The sequence below is a fragment of the Argentina silus genome, assembly GCF_951799395.1.
Source record: "Argentina silus genome assembly, chromosome: 15".
NCBI lineage: Eukaryota > Metazoa > Chordata > Actinopteri > Argentiniformes > Argentinidae > Argentina > Argentina silus.
In genome coordinates this window covers 7,522,475-7,536,285 of record NC_139669.1, presented here as the reverse complement: position 1 = coordinate 7,536,285, position 13,811 = coordinate 7,522,475, and the positions used below count along the sequence as shown (strand labels likewise).

General features: G+C 44.1%; 1 protein-coding gene across 1 annotated transcript in view; it reads left to right on the top strand.

Moving 5' to 3' along the window:
* rxfp1 (relaxin family peptide receptor 1) overlaps positions 1–13,811 on the top strand; it is a gene marked incomplete at both ends in the record, with an annotated part of 67,662 nt that overhangs the window by 20,843 nt on the left and 33,008 nt on the right. Inside the window, 2 exons of the mRNA XM_083685509.1 lie at positions 7,239–7,314; positions 12,606–12,755. Coding sequence (XP_083541635.1) covers positions 7,239–7,314; positions 12,606–12,755 — 226 coding nt within the window. The remainder of the gene's footprint in view (positions 1–7,238; positions 7,315–12,605; positions 12,756–13,811) is intronic.

Genomic DNA, 13,811 nt, shown 5'->3' with positions numbered 1-13,811 from the left:
TCTAACCAGAAGTGCAAAATAGCAGAAAGTGCAATGAACAGTGTTTGCAGGTAGTGCAATATATGATCAGTAGTAGTGCAGTATAATATAGCAGTGCAGTATAGCAGTATATGAGTACAGTAGCATTATAGCAGAATAAATAGTTACAGTATGAACAGTGTAGCAGTGTAGCAGCATATGTTGCCTGCAGATTGTGCCGCACATAGTGGCTTGTGCTTGGCAATGATGGACACAATGTTGCATTCATTAACCTCTGGCTAGCTAGCAACTACAGTAGCTAGCTGGCTAGCTACGAGCTGGATTAAATGTGTTGAGGCCCCCGGCAAAATTTACATCATTTGTACCTGTAGCTGGTTTGCTAGCCAGCCAGCTAACCCAAAGTTAGGATATTCTAGTTCATCTCCATTTTTTGTTTTGTTGGCTAGTGGGCCAGTCAGTCAGAGCCAGGGAGGAGATTTAGGCGTGTAGACATGGTCAAGACGTCCTGCTCAAAGTTCAAACCGAGCATCAGAATGGGGAAGAAAGGTGATTTAAGTGACTTTGAGCGTGGCATGGTTGTTGGTGCCACGGGCTGGTCTGAGTATTTCAGAAACTGCTAATCTACTGGGATTTTCACGCACAACCATCTCTAGGGTTTACAGAGAATGGTCCGAAAAAGAGAAAATATCCAGTGAGCTGCAGTTCTCTGGGCGAAAATGCCTTGTTGATGCCAGAGGTCAGAGGAGAATGGCCGGACTGGTTCGAGATGATAGAAAGGCAACAGTAACTCAAATAACCACTCGTTACAACCAAGGTATGCAGAAGACCATCTCTGAATGCACAACACGTCGAACCAAATTGAAAGGAGTAAGACAGTGAATTACTGTGACGTGTGTGTGTGTGCTTGCATGTAGGGGATGGATGTATTTAAAGTGATTCATATTTTAGGCAGACCAAGAGACCTACAGATGAATACAGATGTGGAGGCAGTATATCTCTCCCAGCTTCAAGTATTTCATTAGTCTTGATCATAAAAACTGGCAAGTCTTTCTTTTCATGTCTGGAACATCACATGAACATGAATCTAATGAGGCCTTATGCAACTTATGTGTACAGCAGAGGAGGCTGGTGAAGATAGAAATCGGAGGACGGGCTCATTGTAATGAATGGAATGTAATGGGGAATGGTATCAAACATGTGTGGCGCAAAATGTTTTATGGACAAAGTTGTGTCTTAGAAAATAAGGTTCTAATTACATTTGTCCCTGCAGGGGAGGCCTTTGGGTGAGTACAATAACAATGTGTGGGGTCAGGTTAAGTTCACTGCTCTATTCTCCCTGCCACAGATGATGTGTACCGGTTGGACAATGAGCAGGAATACTTTCCACGTTCACGATCAGACGAGTGTGTTGTTTTGGCATGCTTCTTCTCTCAGCCTTGATTATATGTTGCCATTGTTGATTCCTCTGATCTGGTTCATTGACTTTCCCGCCTTATCAACATTTTAAATTGTTTGCTGTTTTTTTCCTTTTTCATTTTCCTTTTTCATGGAGTGTGAAATTGTGCTGATGGAGAACTGTGGGAAGAAATAGAAAAGCACTGGGCATGAAAACATTCCATCGTGCCTCGATGGGTATGAATGTCTAATTGAGGTACAGTCTAATGTAAACAGCCTGAACACTAGTTGGCCATGACTCTTACGACTGCAAGTGAACAATTAATCGATTTGACATAATATACTTTCACAATGTGGAGTCATTGACAATGAACTTCTCACCCTGCTTGCTATTTACTTAAATCTCGCTCCCCCGTGGCCACGAGTCGAAATTGCAGTTACAATGGCCTGTTTGTTTACACACACACACACACACACACACACCTGTCTCTCTTGAGAACATAGGTCACCATTGCGTAAGTCAAGACACACAATGTTAAAGGCCTCCAATTCAAGCCATGGTATTGCTTCCTTTGTTTCCTTTGTTATGAGCATCTTGCCGAGGTACGGCATATACTGTGTACATGCCTCTCCACCTCTCTTATGTGTTCACTCCTCCTTCCATCCCCTCTTTTATTCCCTCTTTCATTCCCCTTTTCTGTCCCCCTTTCTTTCCCTTTCTGCTGCTGTTTGAAGTCTGTCAGACACATCTCTGGACGTTGTGTATGATTGCCACCTGACCTTGGTACAGAGGCGTCAGGGTCAGAGACTACCTTGCCTTTGTCTCTCTGATCCCTGGGGGGGGAGAGAGGGGGAGACAGACAAAGAGAGTGAGAGAGAGGGATAGTGATGGAGACAGAGAAAGAAAGCGAGAGGGCAGTCAGTTTTTCATCCATCAATGATTGTTACGTGTCAACTTTTCCATCAAAAGTCAAAAGGCATCCATCAGTGACTCTTACGTACATCAAAGGTCAAAAGAAATCACAAATAAATACCATTAGAATGGCTTGAATTAGGAAAATTCCAGAGCAACTATTGACTTTTAACATTTCATTCAGTCAAACTGAGCAACCTGACAAACACAGTATGCTATGGTCTCTTCCCCCAGATAAGAGCTGTCAATTCTCATCTGTGCTGCCTCCTCTGGAATACATAGACTCCTGATATCTCTTTAATGGATCACCATTGTCATACTGTAAACCCTCCGAGACTTCTTTATTGCCAAAAGATTATTACTTCCTAGAAACAGATATACTTTTTTGTTTGTTTAGAGGGTGAAGAGGGTGTTTTCCTTATCTCTTTCACCCCCGGTTTTGTTTAAGATGCAAATTCTGCCCATATTACAGTATGAGAGGAATAGAGTTCAGACACACACAATATTTGAGAGAGAGAGAGAGAGAGAGAGAGAGAGAGAGAGAGAGAGAGAGAGAGAGAGAGAGAGAGAGAGAGAGAGAGAGAGAGAGAGAGAGAGAGAGAGAGAGAGAGAGAGAGAGAGAGAGAGAGAGAGAGAGAGAGAGAGAGAGAGAGAGAGAGAGAGAGAGAGAGAGAGAGAGAGAGAGAGAGAGAGAGAGAGAGAGAGAGAGAGAGAGAGAGAGAGAGAGAGAGAGAGAGAGAGAGAGAGAGAGAGAGATTCCCCCATATGGAATCCAAATGTGGCGACTTATCACACGACCTCATACAAGGCCAGTGCAAGTGTGGTACAGTAGAGAGTACACGAGTGCCCTGCGATGCACCAGGGGGGGGGTGGTGACCTCAGAAGAACTTGTGAGAAAATAGCCTTAGCACAAAAGTTCAAGACCCAAACGTTCACCGGTTCACGAACACAATCAGCACTAATGAGAGGAGCTAATGGGGAGACAATGGCATCCGTGACGGTAGGAAGGCTGCGGAGCATGACATGGGCTCTGGACCCATTAGACCAATGACAACTCTGTGGCGCGGAACTGCCGCCTGTGTACCGCAACAATCTCTCACTCTCTCTCTCTCTTGTTTACTCACTCCCTCTCTTTCTCTTTCTCTCTCTCTCTCTCTCTCATGTGTCTCACACTCACTCTCTCACTCTCTCTCTCTCTCTCTCTCTCTCTCTCTCTCTCTCTCTCTTGTTCTCTGAGGGTAGGATATCAGAGCTCTTCAGTAGATATATCTCCCCGAATAGATTAATTAATTTTTCTTTGTGAGTCATTGAATTATGGCCTATCATAGTAATATCAAAGTATGATGAAAACGTATTAGATTAGATTAGATTAGATTCAACTTTATTGTCATTGTGCAGAGTACAAGTACAGAGACAACGAAATGCAGTTAGCGTCTAACCAGAAGTGCAAAATAGCAGAAAGTGCAATGAACAGTATTTACAGGTAGTGCAATATATGATCAGTAGTAGTGCAGTATAATATAGTATAATATAAGCAGTATAATATAGCAGTGCAGTATAGCAGTATGTGAGTAGCAGTAGCATTATTGTATCTCGTATAACCTAGGACTAAAATCACACTCTCAATGGAGATTCTCTGTAGAACATGCTTTTCAGTCTAGGACTAGGACGAGTTCTAGGACTAGGGTTAAAGGTAGACTCTGGGATATGACTTACACAGCAAAACGAGCGACTTTCAAAAAACGGAGATGCAACAGACTAGAGAAATTTACACTGAATGTGGTGCATGCGTTCTGCCACTTTAGGTTGGAGGGCAGTCAAACGAGTGGGCACTCTTGTTCGCTCTTGTTTACTACAATCTCTTCGATTGAGAGTTGCTCTGTTTTCACAGGCATGGCGTCTTATCCCAGAGGCTACCTTTCTTCTAGGACCAGCAGTTTCCATGGAAACAAAACAGTTAGTTCACAATCTACCGCAGACCAAAATATCAACAAAGTACTGTCAATACTGCAACCACCTCAGCCTCGGGTTGGTGTGAGGGCCCTGAGGCGGCGCCAGCTGAAATTGAAGAGGACTGCATGTAAATCGATGGAGGAGAGACTCATTTCATTGGTGCCAGGGGAGTGGCCGAGCAATGTGGATCTGATTCCAGGCAGGCAGACGGCGGTGGGCGGGGCAGGGCAGGGCGGGCGTGGCGGGGCAGGGCTGGGCAGGGCTGGGCGGGGCAGGGTGGGGCGGGGCAGGGAAGGGCGGGGCGGGGCAGGGCAGGGTGGGGCAGGGCGCGACAGGGCCGGGCGGGGCAGGGCTGGATAGATCAGTCTGCCTGTCAACACATCTAGCCATCCCAGGGCACCAGGCGCCAGACCCCAAGGCTACTGTATCTGCTAATAATGCTCAGACACCAGGGGAAAGAAACTGATAGAAATAGCACTGTTTTGTTTTTTAGTTCTGACCTCTTTGAGAGAAGATGACTTCATCCAGCTGGTCTGTCTGACTTAGTTTGGGTGGCCTAGTTTGGTTTTCTGTCTGTGTATCAGGTTCAGTAACGCTCCTCTTGGAGGATACATACATTGGCCCAGATTTATGTAGAGTTTGTACTAGTTTTGTTCAGTATGCATTAAAACACCAACAAGAAGGCTAAAACATGAAACTGTCTTCATCCGGGGAGGCTGGTGGAGGTAGAAATCGGAGGACGGGTTTGTTGTAATGCATGGAAAGGAATGAGGAATGGTGTTGGTTCCTCCCTCCACCGGTCTGAATGGTTTAATCTACCTTAAAAAAAACATATTCTTTGGTGTTTAATCTCCCTTTAATTTCCCTTTTTAAAAGATGGAGGAGAGACTGGAGCAAATCTTTGGTAGATCTGGTCCTAAATGACCTTGATTAAATACGCTTGAAATACAAATCCTTATTTTTTCCTTCTTTGAAGTAATCACTGGTTTGCCCTGGCATGATTTGTGAAGGCTCTGCAGTGGAAAGCTTGCTTTGACCAATCCAATATACTGTATGTTTGATACTACATACAAATGACTACTACAAGTTTCAAAGTGCAGTATTCAAACAGGGTAACAGTAATGGCGTGATGTACTGGAAGGTGTGGGCCTACAGCAGTCAGATATGAAGCGAACTGAGACTCAGCAAGATGGATGACACCATCATAAATAGTGGGACAATTTCCTTCTAATAATTTCCTCCTCAAATAGCTCAAATCTAGCCAGACTACTATTATTGGCTGAAGTTTTTTCTGGCGGTAAACTCTCATCTGGCAATTACAGCATTTTCACCTGGAAAGTCCTATAAACGTCAAACATGCATTATTTAACACAGAACTTACCTCACCAGCGTTTCATGTGCAGCCTCTCTCCCCATCTCTCACCCTCTCTCTTTCTTTTTTCTTTCTCTCTCTCTCTCCCTTCCCCCCCCCCCCCTCTCTCTCTCTCTCTTTCTCTCTCCCTTTTTTTCTCCCCTCCCTCTCTCTCTCTCTCTCTCTCTATTTCTCTCTCCCTCTCTTCCCCTCCCCCTCTCTCTCTCTCGCGGCAGTGGGCATTTCCGCGCGTCAGTTTATAGTAATTGATTTTTTGGAACAGTCTGACTCCGGAGCTTCCTATCTCTGGAAACTGAAACTCCGGACTCCCAAGCCTCCTATCTTTCTTCCTTCACTCTGTCACGCTTCCCGTTCTAGTATTGTCGCAAGCTTTCAACAGTGACTTACCGCACAAAGTGTTTTTTGGCCAGCATTTGTACTCAGCTGCGGCTCAGGTGAACAGGGCACAAGGAATACTGTAAAGTAAACGTGTTTTTCTGCTGGTTCTCCTTGGCGTTATAGTTGATTATCATGCGATCTTATTTCTTCGGGATCCTGATTTATGGAGTGACAGGTAAGTTTCCTCGAAATGTGATAAGTCTGAATTTTGCAATAATTGATTGATTGATTGATTGATAATGTATGTATGCATGATTTATTTTAGTAATTGAATCACATTTTTGAATGGGTTTCCGTTATTTCGATTTTCGTTTCTTGGAAGTGTGTCTTTGTTGTGCAAATGCATTGGGAACTGCATGCACATGTATTATGAAAAAGTCTGACTTCTAAATACCCTTCCAGCTAATGACATTATGAAAACACAAAATGAGAAGAGCTTTAAAAATCCATTCGTCATGCATGCGCTGAAGATTTGTATGCGAACATGAATGAACTGTATCAAATTAACAATATCGCTCTAGCCCCCGATAACGTTTTTCAGCCCTGAATGTGCAGTATGCACTCAATCAATTTTAATTCACAAAACTTAATTCGAGGAATATGTACAGTATGCTTTTGCGCGCGTCTTAACAGGCTCCAAACCTCTGTTCTCATTTGTTTCAATGCAAATCAGAATCTTATTCTGAGCCCTGTCACTCACTCTGTATAGGGAAGATCCTTATGAATGAGATTGCAATACGCTTCTATTCAAACCTCACAGTGGGGAATACAGCGCCTTTCCCGGTATTTGCACAAATGGTATTACAAACTGTTGAATTTAGATTAAATCATCTAAAAGGAAATTATATGCAAACAGAATGTGTGTATGAAAATGGCTCATACTCCGAGTGATGCATTTTGTTCACAGTAATAACGGCTTAGCGCAGAGTGATTCTCTGTAGCTCAGGGCTGCTAGAAACGCTCCATAAGGACAGATATCCTATCACTGAAATAACTCACTGGCAAGTGACTATTGGACACAGTGCGAAGACACACTCCTCTGCCTTCCCACATCCAGGGCTGGTTTGGATTAGCTCTTCTGTCACCCCCTTCTGACAAATCAACTGAATCATCTGTAAAGAAAAAAAAAAAAAAAAAAAGAAGTGAACTCATATGAACAAGTCTGTGATGACGTTCAGTCAATAATGGCCTATGAATGGTTATCAGAACACTGTGATATGTGTTTTCATAAGTGTGTATGATTTGCAGATCAGAGGAGCAGAGGGTAACTTCAGAGTGGAGTGTTGGCACTCAGACATAGAAGCCAGCAGTCCCGTGGTGCATTGTACTGGCAGTTAGACTGAGGACTTAATGAGCAGTGTCTTTGCCAACTGTTCGTCAGCTCTGGGATTTCCACGTCACATGCCGTAGACTCCCTCCCACCCTCCACCCACCCAGTGTCCCACGTTGCAAATCACAGATGCACCTCTCCAATGCACCTCTCAAAGTTGCACCGCAGTAAAGGTCCAGTGCGCTGATTTGTTGCACTCCTGAGAGAGAGAGAGAGAACACGAACTGAAGAAAGAGTAAACCATCAAAGCGGTTGTGAGGGGGAGGTAGGAGACAGGAAGACACGGTCCTTGATTACACGTTGGTGGATGGTTAGGATAAATCAACCGTGTCCTCCTGGAGGGATTATGTTATTGAAAAGTGACAGCAGAGGTCACAGATGAGTTCATCTGTGAAAGACCAGCATGGTGGCTTGGCAGAGTTCCCACTGTATCTCCTATACCAGTGTATTCATGTTGAGCCTATGTGTGGGAGTATAGCCTTAAGTGAAACAATGGAGATGTGGGCTGCAGCTTCACTTTGTAACTTCACTCAACCTTCTAGAAGCCTTGTGACTTCACTCAACCTTCTAGAAGCTTTGGTAGCTTCATTTAACATTCTAGAAGCTTTGGTTGCTTGACTTGACGTTCTAGAAGCTTTGGTAACTTCACTCAACCTTCTAGAAGCCTTGGTAGCTACACTCAACCTTCTAGAAGCATTGAAGGGTCCCTCCATCTGGCCAGTCGCTTGTCTTGTTTGATCATTGAGCCTAGAGAGGGCCCCCCCCCCACCAAGGAGACCTTTATCTCCGTCATAGGCATGGTTTTGGTGGAAGCTGTGCCACAGCTGAGCAAACAGTTGAAAAGCACAACGTGATGTAGAGACAGTATTTTCCCTAACACCACCATACACACACACACACACACACACACACACACACTGATTGGCCTCTACTAAAATACACACACTGATTGGCCTCTACTAAAATACACACATTGATTGGCTGTGTTGACCTTTTGATATCACTCATAATGTAGACACACACTGATTGACCTCGCTCCATCTTTAATCTGTACATGAACAGCATGGATATGTCTCTGTTGTCTGCTGTTGGGGAACGGTTGGTAAAAGGTTTCCAGGTAACTGTTCAATCTTCTCTGGCATTTATCCTCATCCTTGCAAGGGGATTGGCAATGCGTCCAGGTCAGATGCAATCTTCCACGATGATTAGTCACTGAATAGACTGTAGTGAGTTTTTTCTGGATGGAGTTGGGATTATGGCACTCAAAGGACTGTCATAGGACTGCATCTGATTATCAGAATCGTGTTTTCTGCCGCTTGTCCTTTTGTCCATTGAAGCAGGAGGGGATGTGTGGGTGAGATGGAAAACGTTGTACCAATCTCAGAAATCAATTCATGGTCATCAAGATAAATGTGATTGCTTAGTAGATGTAAATCTATCCTTACCAGTGGTAATACATAATGGCAATCAATGCAAAAAAAACATCCCTAATGGTTTGTATTTTTTCGAGTCTTCGAGTCTCAGGAAACACATATAGTATAGATGAACATTGACATTTCAGAGATCCATATCGTATGCTCATGATAATACATTAAAGTTCAGGCTCCTGTGGACTAGAAAATCTATTTTAAACTGAAATGCAATACCTGGAATGTGGAGTAAAAGAGTGAAAATGACTATCAAGGAGTCTGAAGAAAGCCCATCTGTCTCCTAGGATCCTGGTCAACTTCTATCGGTGCACCATCGAGAGCATTCTGACAAACTGCATCACAGTGTGGTATGGCAGCTGCTCTGTCTCCGACCACAAGGCCCTGCAACGGGTGGTGAAAACCGCCCAGTACATCACTGGTGCCCAACTCCCTGCCATCGAGGTCCTCCAGCGCAGGCGGTGTCTGTGGAGGGCGCGAGGCATCAGTAGGGACACCTCTCACCCCAGCCATGGACTGTTTGCCCCCCTCCCATCCGAGAGGTGGTACAGGAGTCTCCGTTCAGCAGGCTCAGGCTCTTCTTCCCTGCAGCTGTTAATCTGCTGAACTCAGAATCCCGGCAGTAGCCCAGCCCCCCCCCCCAGTAGCCCAGCCCCCCCGACTACTACAATTTAGCTTTTGCACTACTGCTTGCTATCACTTACCATATTTATTATATTGGTCTCTAATTATACATCTTACATATATGTAACGTACCTCAAGACCTATTGCCCTTGTTCAACTGTACATATCATACTGATATTCTCATGTATATTCATATTCATGTATATTCTATCTCATGTATATTCACTTATTATATTCATTTATTTATACTCACTGTAATACCTTATACTGTAGTACCATGCACAGTCTACAATATCATGTCTTTCGCACTATGCCACGATTTGGTTAGATGCCAAACTGCATTTCGTTATCTCAGTACTTGTACTGACAATAAAGTTGAATCTAATTTAATCAAAGTATGTCTGTGCTTTCTTGTTCATATCTTGATGTATCAGACAAAAAAATAAACTGAAACTAACAAAATAAGAAGCTGTATAATAAGGATATTATGTGTCAGGTGTTACATTGTATGACAGCAGAATCCGACTAGCTCTGTCCGTTCTCAAGGACATAAGACTTTGGCCATTATTGTAAACGGGGGACAAATCCTATCAGATGTTCCTCAAAGTTACACAGTCTTGTCCTGAATGCTTTAATGCAACCCTGTGCCTCTTAATTTGATTATAACACTTAGTTATAGCCCTTTATAAACCCTTTATGAGCAGCTTATAGATGGTACTTTCACCAAGTGCCACGTGAGACTCAAAATCTAAAATAGGTGCCAAATGTAACATTGCATGCTCACCTTTTAGATCTGAAGCCTGAGATTCTTCCCAGCTCTGTGGAAGTGAGTAAACAGTTTGTTGTAGGTTTGCTAAGGAAGATTATGTATCAAAGAACCAGCACATAGATTATTCATACCATTGGCTACACAGAAGTAATGTTGAAAATAATACCAGGAGGTGTGTCTATGGGAGGGAGGGGAGGGTCATCTGTCAGAGGAGCCATTAACAAGACTGCCACTAGTTGCCATGAACTGCCAGAGGTAATCACAGTTTTCGCTTTTCACTCTTGACAGTAATTCAACCAGTCAATCTGGTCCTGACAGGTCCATCTTGGCTAACTAGCACTGTCTTAATAAGTCATAAACATTGGCATCTGCGGGCTGTCACAGTTACTGTGTAACAGGTGCAATTTCGGGGGAAATACTGTAAGACTAGAAGAAACCAGGACGGCAGCTCTCCTCTGTGTCTTGATACTGATAATGTGGTCCTCTGTGGCTCAGGATAATGTGATCCTCTGTGGCTCAGGATAATGTGATCCTCTGTGGTAGAGCATGGCGCTAACAACGCTTGGGTTGTGGGTTTGATTCCTACTGGAACCATATATACTGAAATCACTGCAATGTAAAGTCGCTTTGGATAAAAGCGTCAGCTAAATGGCATATATATGTACAGCTAGCAGCTTCTTCTAGACGTTCCCACCTGTGATGTAATCTTAGCTCAGCTCAGGGGGGTAGTTGTTGTTGTTGTGAATAAGCTCTGATAAACGTCTGGAGTCTCTCCTCTCCTGGTCTGATACCTTGCCACACCTCACTGTGGCTCTGTGATTAAGATGTTGATCACTGAACTTATCAGAGCGAGTTGCTGGATGAGGCTTGCTGCTGCTGCTGCTGCTGCTGCTGCTGCTGCTGCTGCTGCTGCTGCTGCTGCTGCCACTGTCTGGGGAGGAGGATAGAGGAGAGACCAAGACTGGGTCCTCAGAAAAGTCTGTCTGCTCACCTTGCTTTTTGAACTATGGCCCCACCGCTGGCCTTGTGTGGCCCCACGCGCACACACACAGACACACACACACATACACACACACACACACACACACACAAACACACACACTCTTAAGAGTCAAAGCCTGCATTGACATTTACCTCATTGAACTATGGCCTTGGTCCCAGTGTGGAACATGAGTGATGACTGTGACGGGTGTGCAAGATGGGGAAGATGATTGTGACAGTTGTTAGTGTTCATGAGGCACTTCTGGTCTGGTCTTGATTTGTGATTGGTTATACAGTTTGAGCGACAAATTGGACAGGAGTTAACAGTCTAGACAGAAAACTTTGGTACTTCATAATAGTTGTTCCCAATGCTTCTTTTTCGCCAGAAAATGTCAATATACTATTGGACCAATGTGAAAGAGGGGAGTTTAGACAAGCAGGAGAGGTGAATGGGACAATTTCACAGTTGTAAGTGGCTTTCTTGTGACCAATTAGAGTGTGGGTGGTTTTGAGAGTCTTAGAATGACCTGTCTGACTGGAATTTCAAATGGGGGTGAGCAACTCCCGTCCGTAGGTGACATAGATGCAGGGTATACATTATTTCCTCTCCACCCCACCTGGGGTATTTCAGAACTGCCTGGAGGGGGAGTCTAAACAGGCAGTAGGCTCACGCACACACACATACACATACACATACACACACACACACACACACACACACACATACACATACACGCACACACACATACGCATGCATGCACTCACACACACACACACATGCGCACACACACACGCACACACACACACAGACACACACACACACACACAAAAACACACCTTTATTAAGAGTCAAAGCCTGCATTAACATACACCTGATACAGTACATACATGATAATATGCCTGTAGAGACGTGTGTTCCAGAAACATCCATGGATGTGGAGGCGAGGCGAGGTGTTCCATGACTATAAATGATCAAGTCAGACTGTGTTTTTGCGTTGATCAATTTGTTGATCAATGTTCAGTTCTGTAATGGTGCAGCAGTTGTGATTTATAATTATTAATCCTTTTACTGTGTTTGCATGATTCAGCCCCCCCAGTCTTCCACTCTGGAGAGGAGGTAAACACTCTGAACCGCAGAGAAATAAACGTAGTCAGCTGAATACTTTGAGAGTCTGCTTCATAATTCATGTCTGCCATATCTGTTCGTAATTGGCTGCAAATTGAAACATTGATAGGAGGACACTGTGAAGTGTTTTGGACAAAATGCATCTAGAGTTTCACCGGCTTGATGAGCAAAGCTGATCAGCCCAGATCCCTCAGGTCCAGGGGAGCGAGATGTTTACCAGCATCCTGGCAGTCTAAGAGCTAAGAGGTCTCTTAATACGTGTCTCAGCTCGAAGAAAAAGCTTCAAGATTTTGTTTTTTAAATATATTTTTTAAATGAGACAACTTCTGAAATTGTGCCTCCGCTCTTGAATTTTCAGCAGTGTTTACTTCCCTCAACGCCTCGGAGGAGAAGACGAACTGCCCCCTGGGTTATTTTCCCTGCGGCAACCTCTCCACCTGCCTGCCCCAGCTCCTGCACTGCAACGGGGTTGACGATTGCGGAAACCAAGCGGACGAGGAGAACTGTGGTAGGTGACTCGCTTTCTGTCTGTCTGTCTGTCTGTCTGTCTGTCTGTCTATCTATCTATCTATCTATCTATCTATCTATCTGTCTGTCTTTCTATGTATCTGTCTATCTGTCTATCTGTCTATTTATCTGTTCATTTATTTATTTATTTTTGAAATGTCATCTTCTGCCGCTCATAATTGTATGCAGCTGCCTTTCATGCCTTGCAACTCCAGACATTGATTCTGAAGTGTTGTGGCACTTTAGATATGCCAATGAAATGGATCCTGTCACGTTCCCTGCCGTCAACGGGAGCACAGTAAATAGGGTTGAGAAAGAGTTAGTACCATCTTTGAAGACATAATGAAATGTCAGAACAAATAGAAATCCATAATGCCGCCTGGCAATGCTACATGGTAGGAGGTGTGTGGCGAATGTGTTTATGAAAACCCGGTAAAGACTGAGCAAAACTTCATCCAAGATGAAGATTATGTGACTTTCCTTTGATGTTTGTTGTCATCCGTTGCTTGGATGATTAATGATATGTGTTACGGATGGGGGTCGCACTCCCCAGTGCGGTCCCTAGGTGTCTCCCTCTGGCCATCCACGGTGCCACCTCATCAAGAACTTATCACCTGCACCAGTGTTTAATTGTCACTGATGCTTTATGTACCCTCACTTCCCTTCACTCCCCGCTGAGTCTTCACTGTTTGTTCACCGTTTGTTGGTCGCTTTGTGAACGTATTCTATTGGAATATATGAGTACTATTTTTGGAGACTGTGTTCTCCCCTTTTGTTTTCGAGTCTTGTGTCCGTGTTTGTATGATGTTTTGTCTGCACTTCCTTAAGTAAAGATCCTTTTGTTTGGTACCGCTACGTACTCGCCTGCCTCTCTTTGTCTGCACCACACCTGGGTCCACTTACTATACCTAATTGTTACAGAGATGTGATGGTGCATATACAGTAGGAGGTCGCTCTGCACTTCCCCAGCGAAAACAGCAGAGGCACTTTCTGTGGTAATTATGACACAGTATTCCTGGGCCTGTTCGGAGATAAGCTGAATAATTTCACCCTCTAA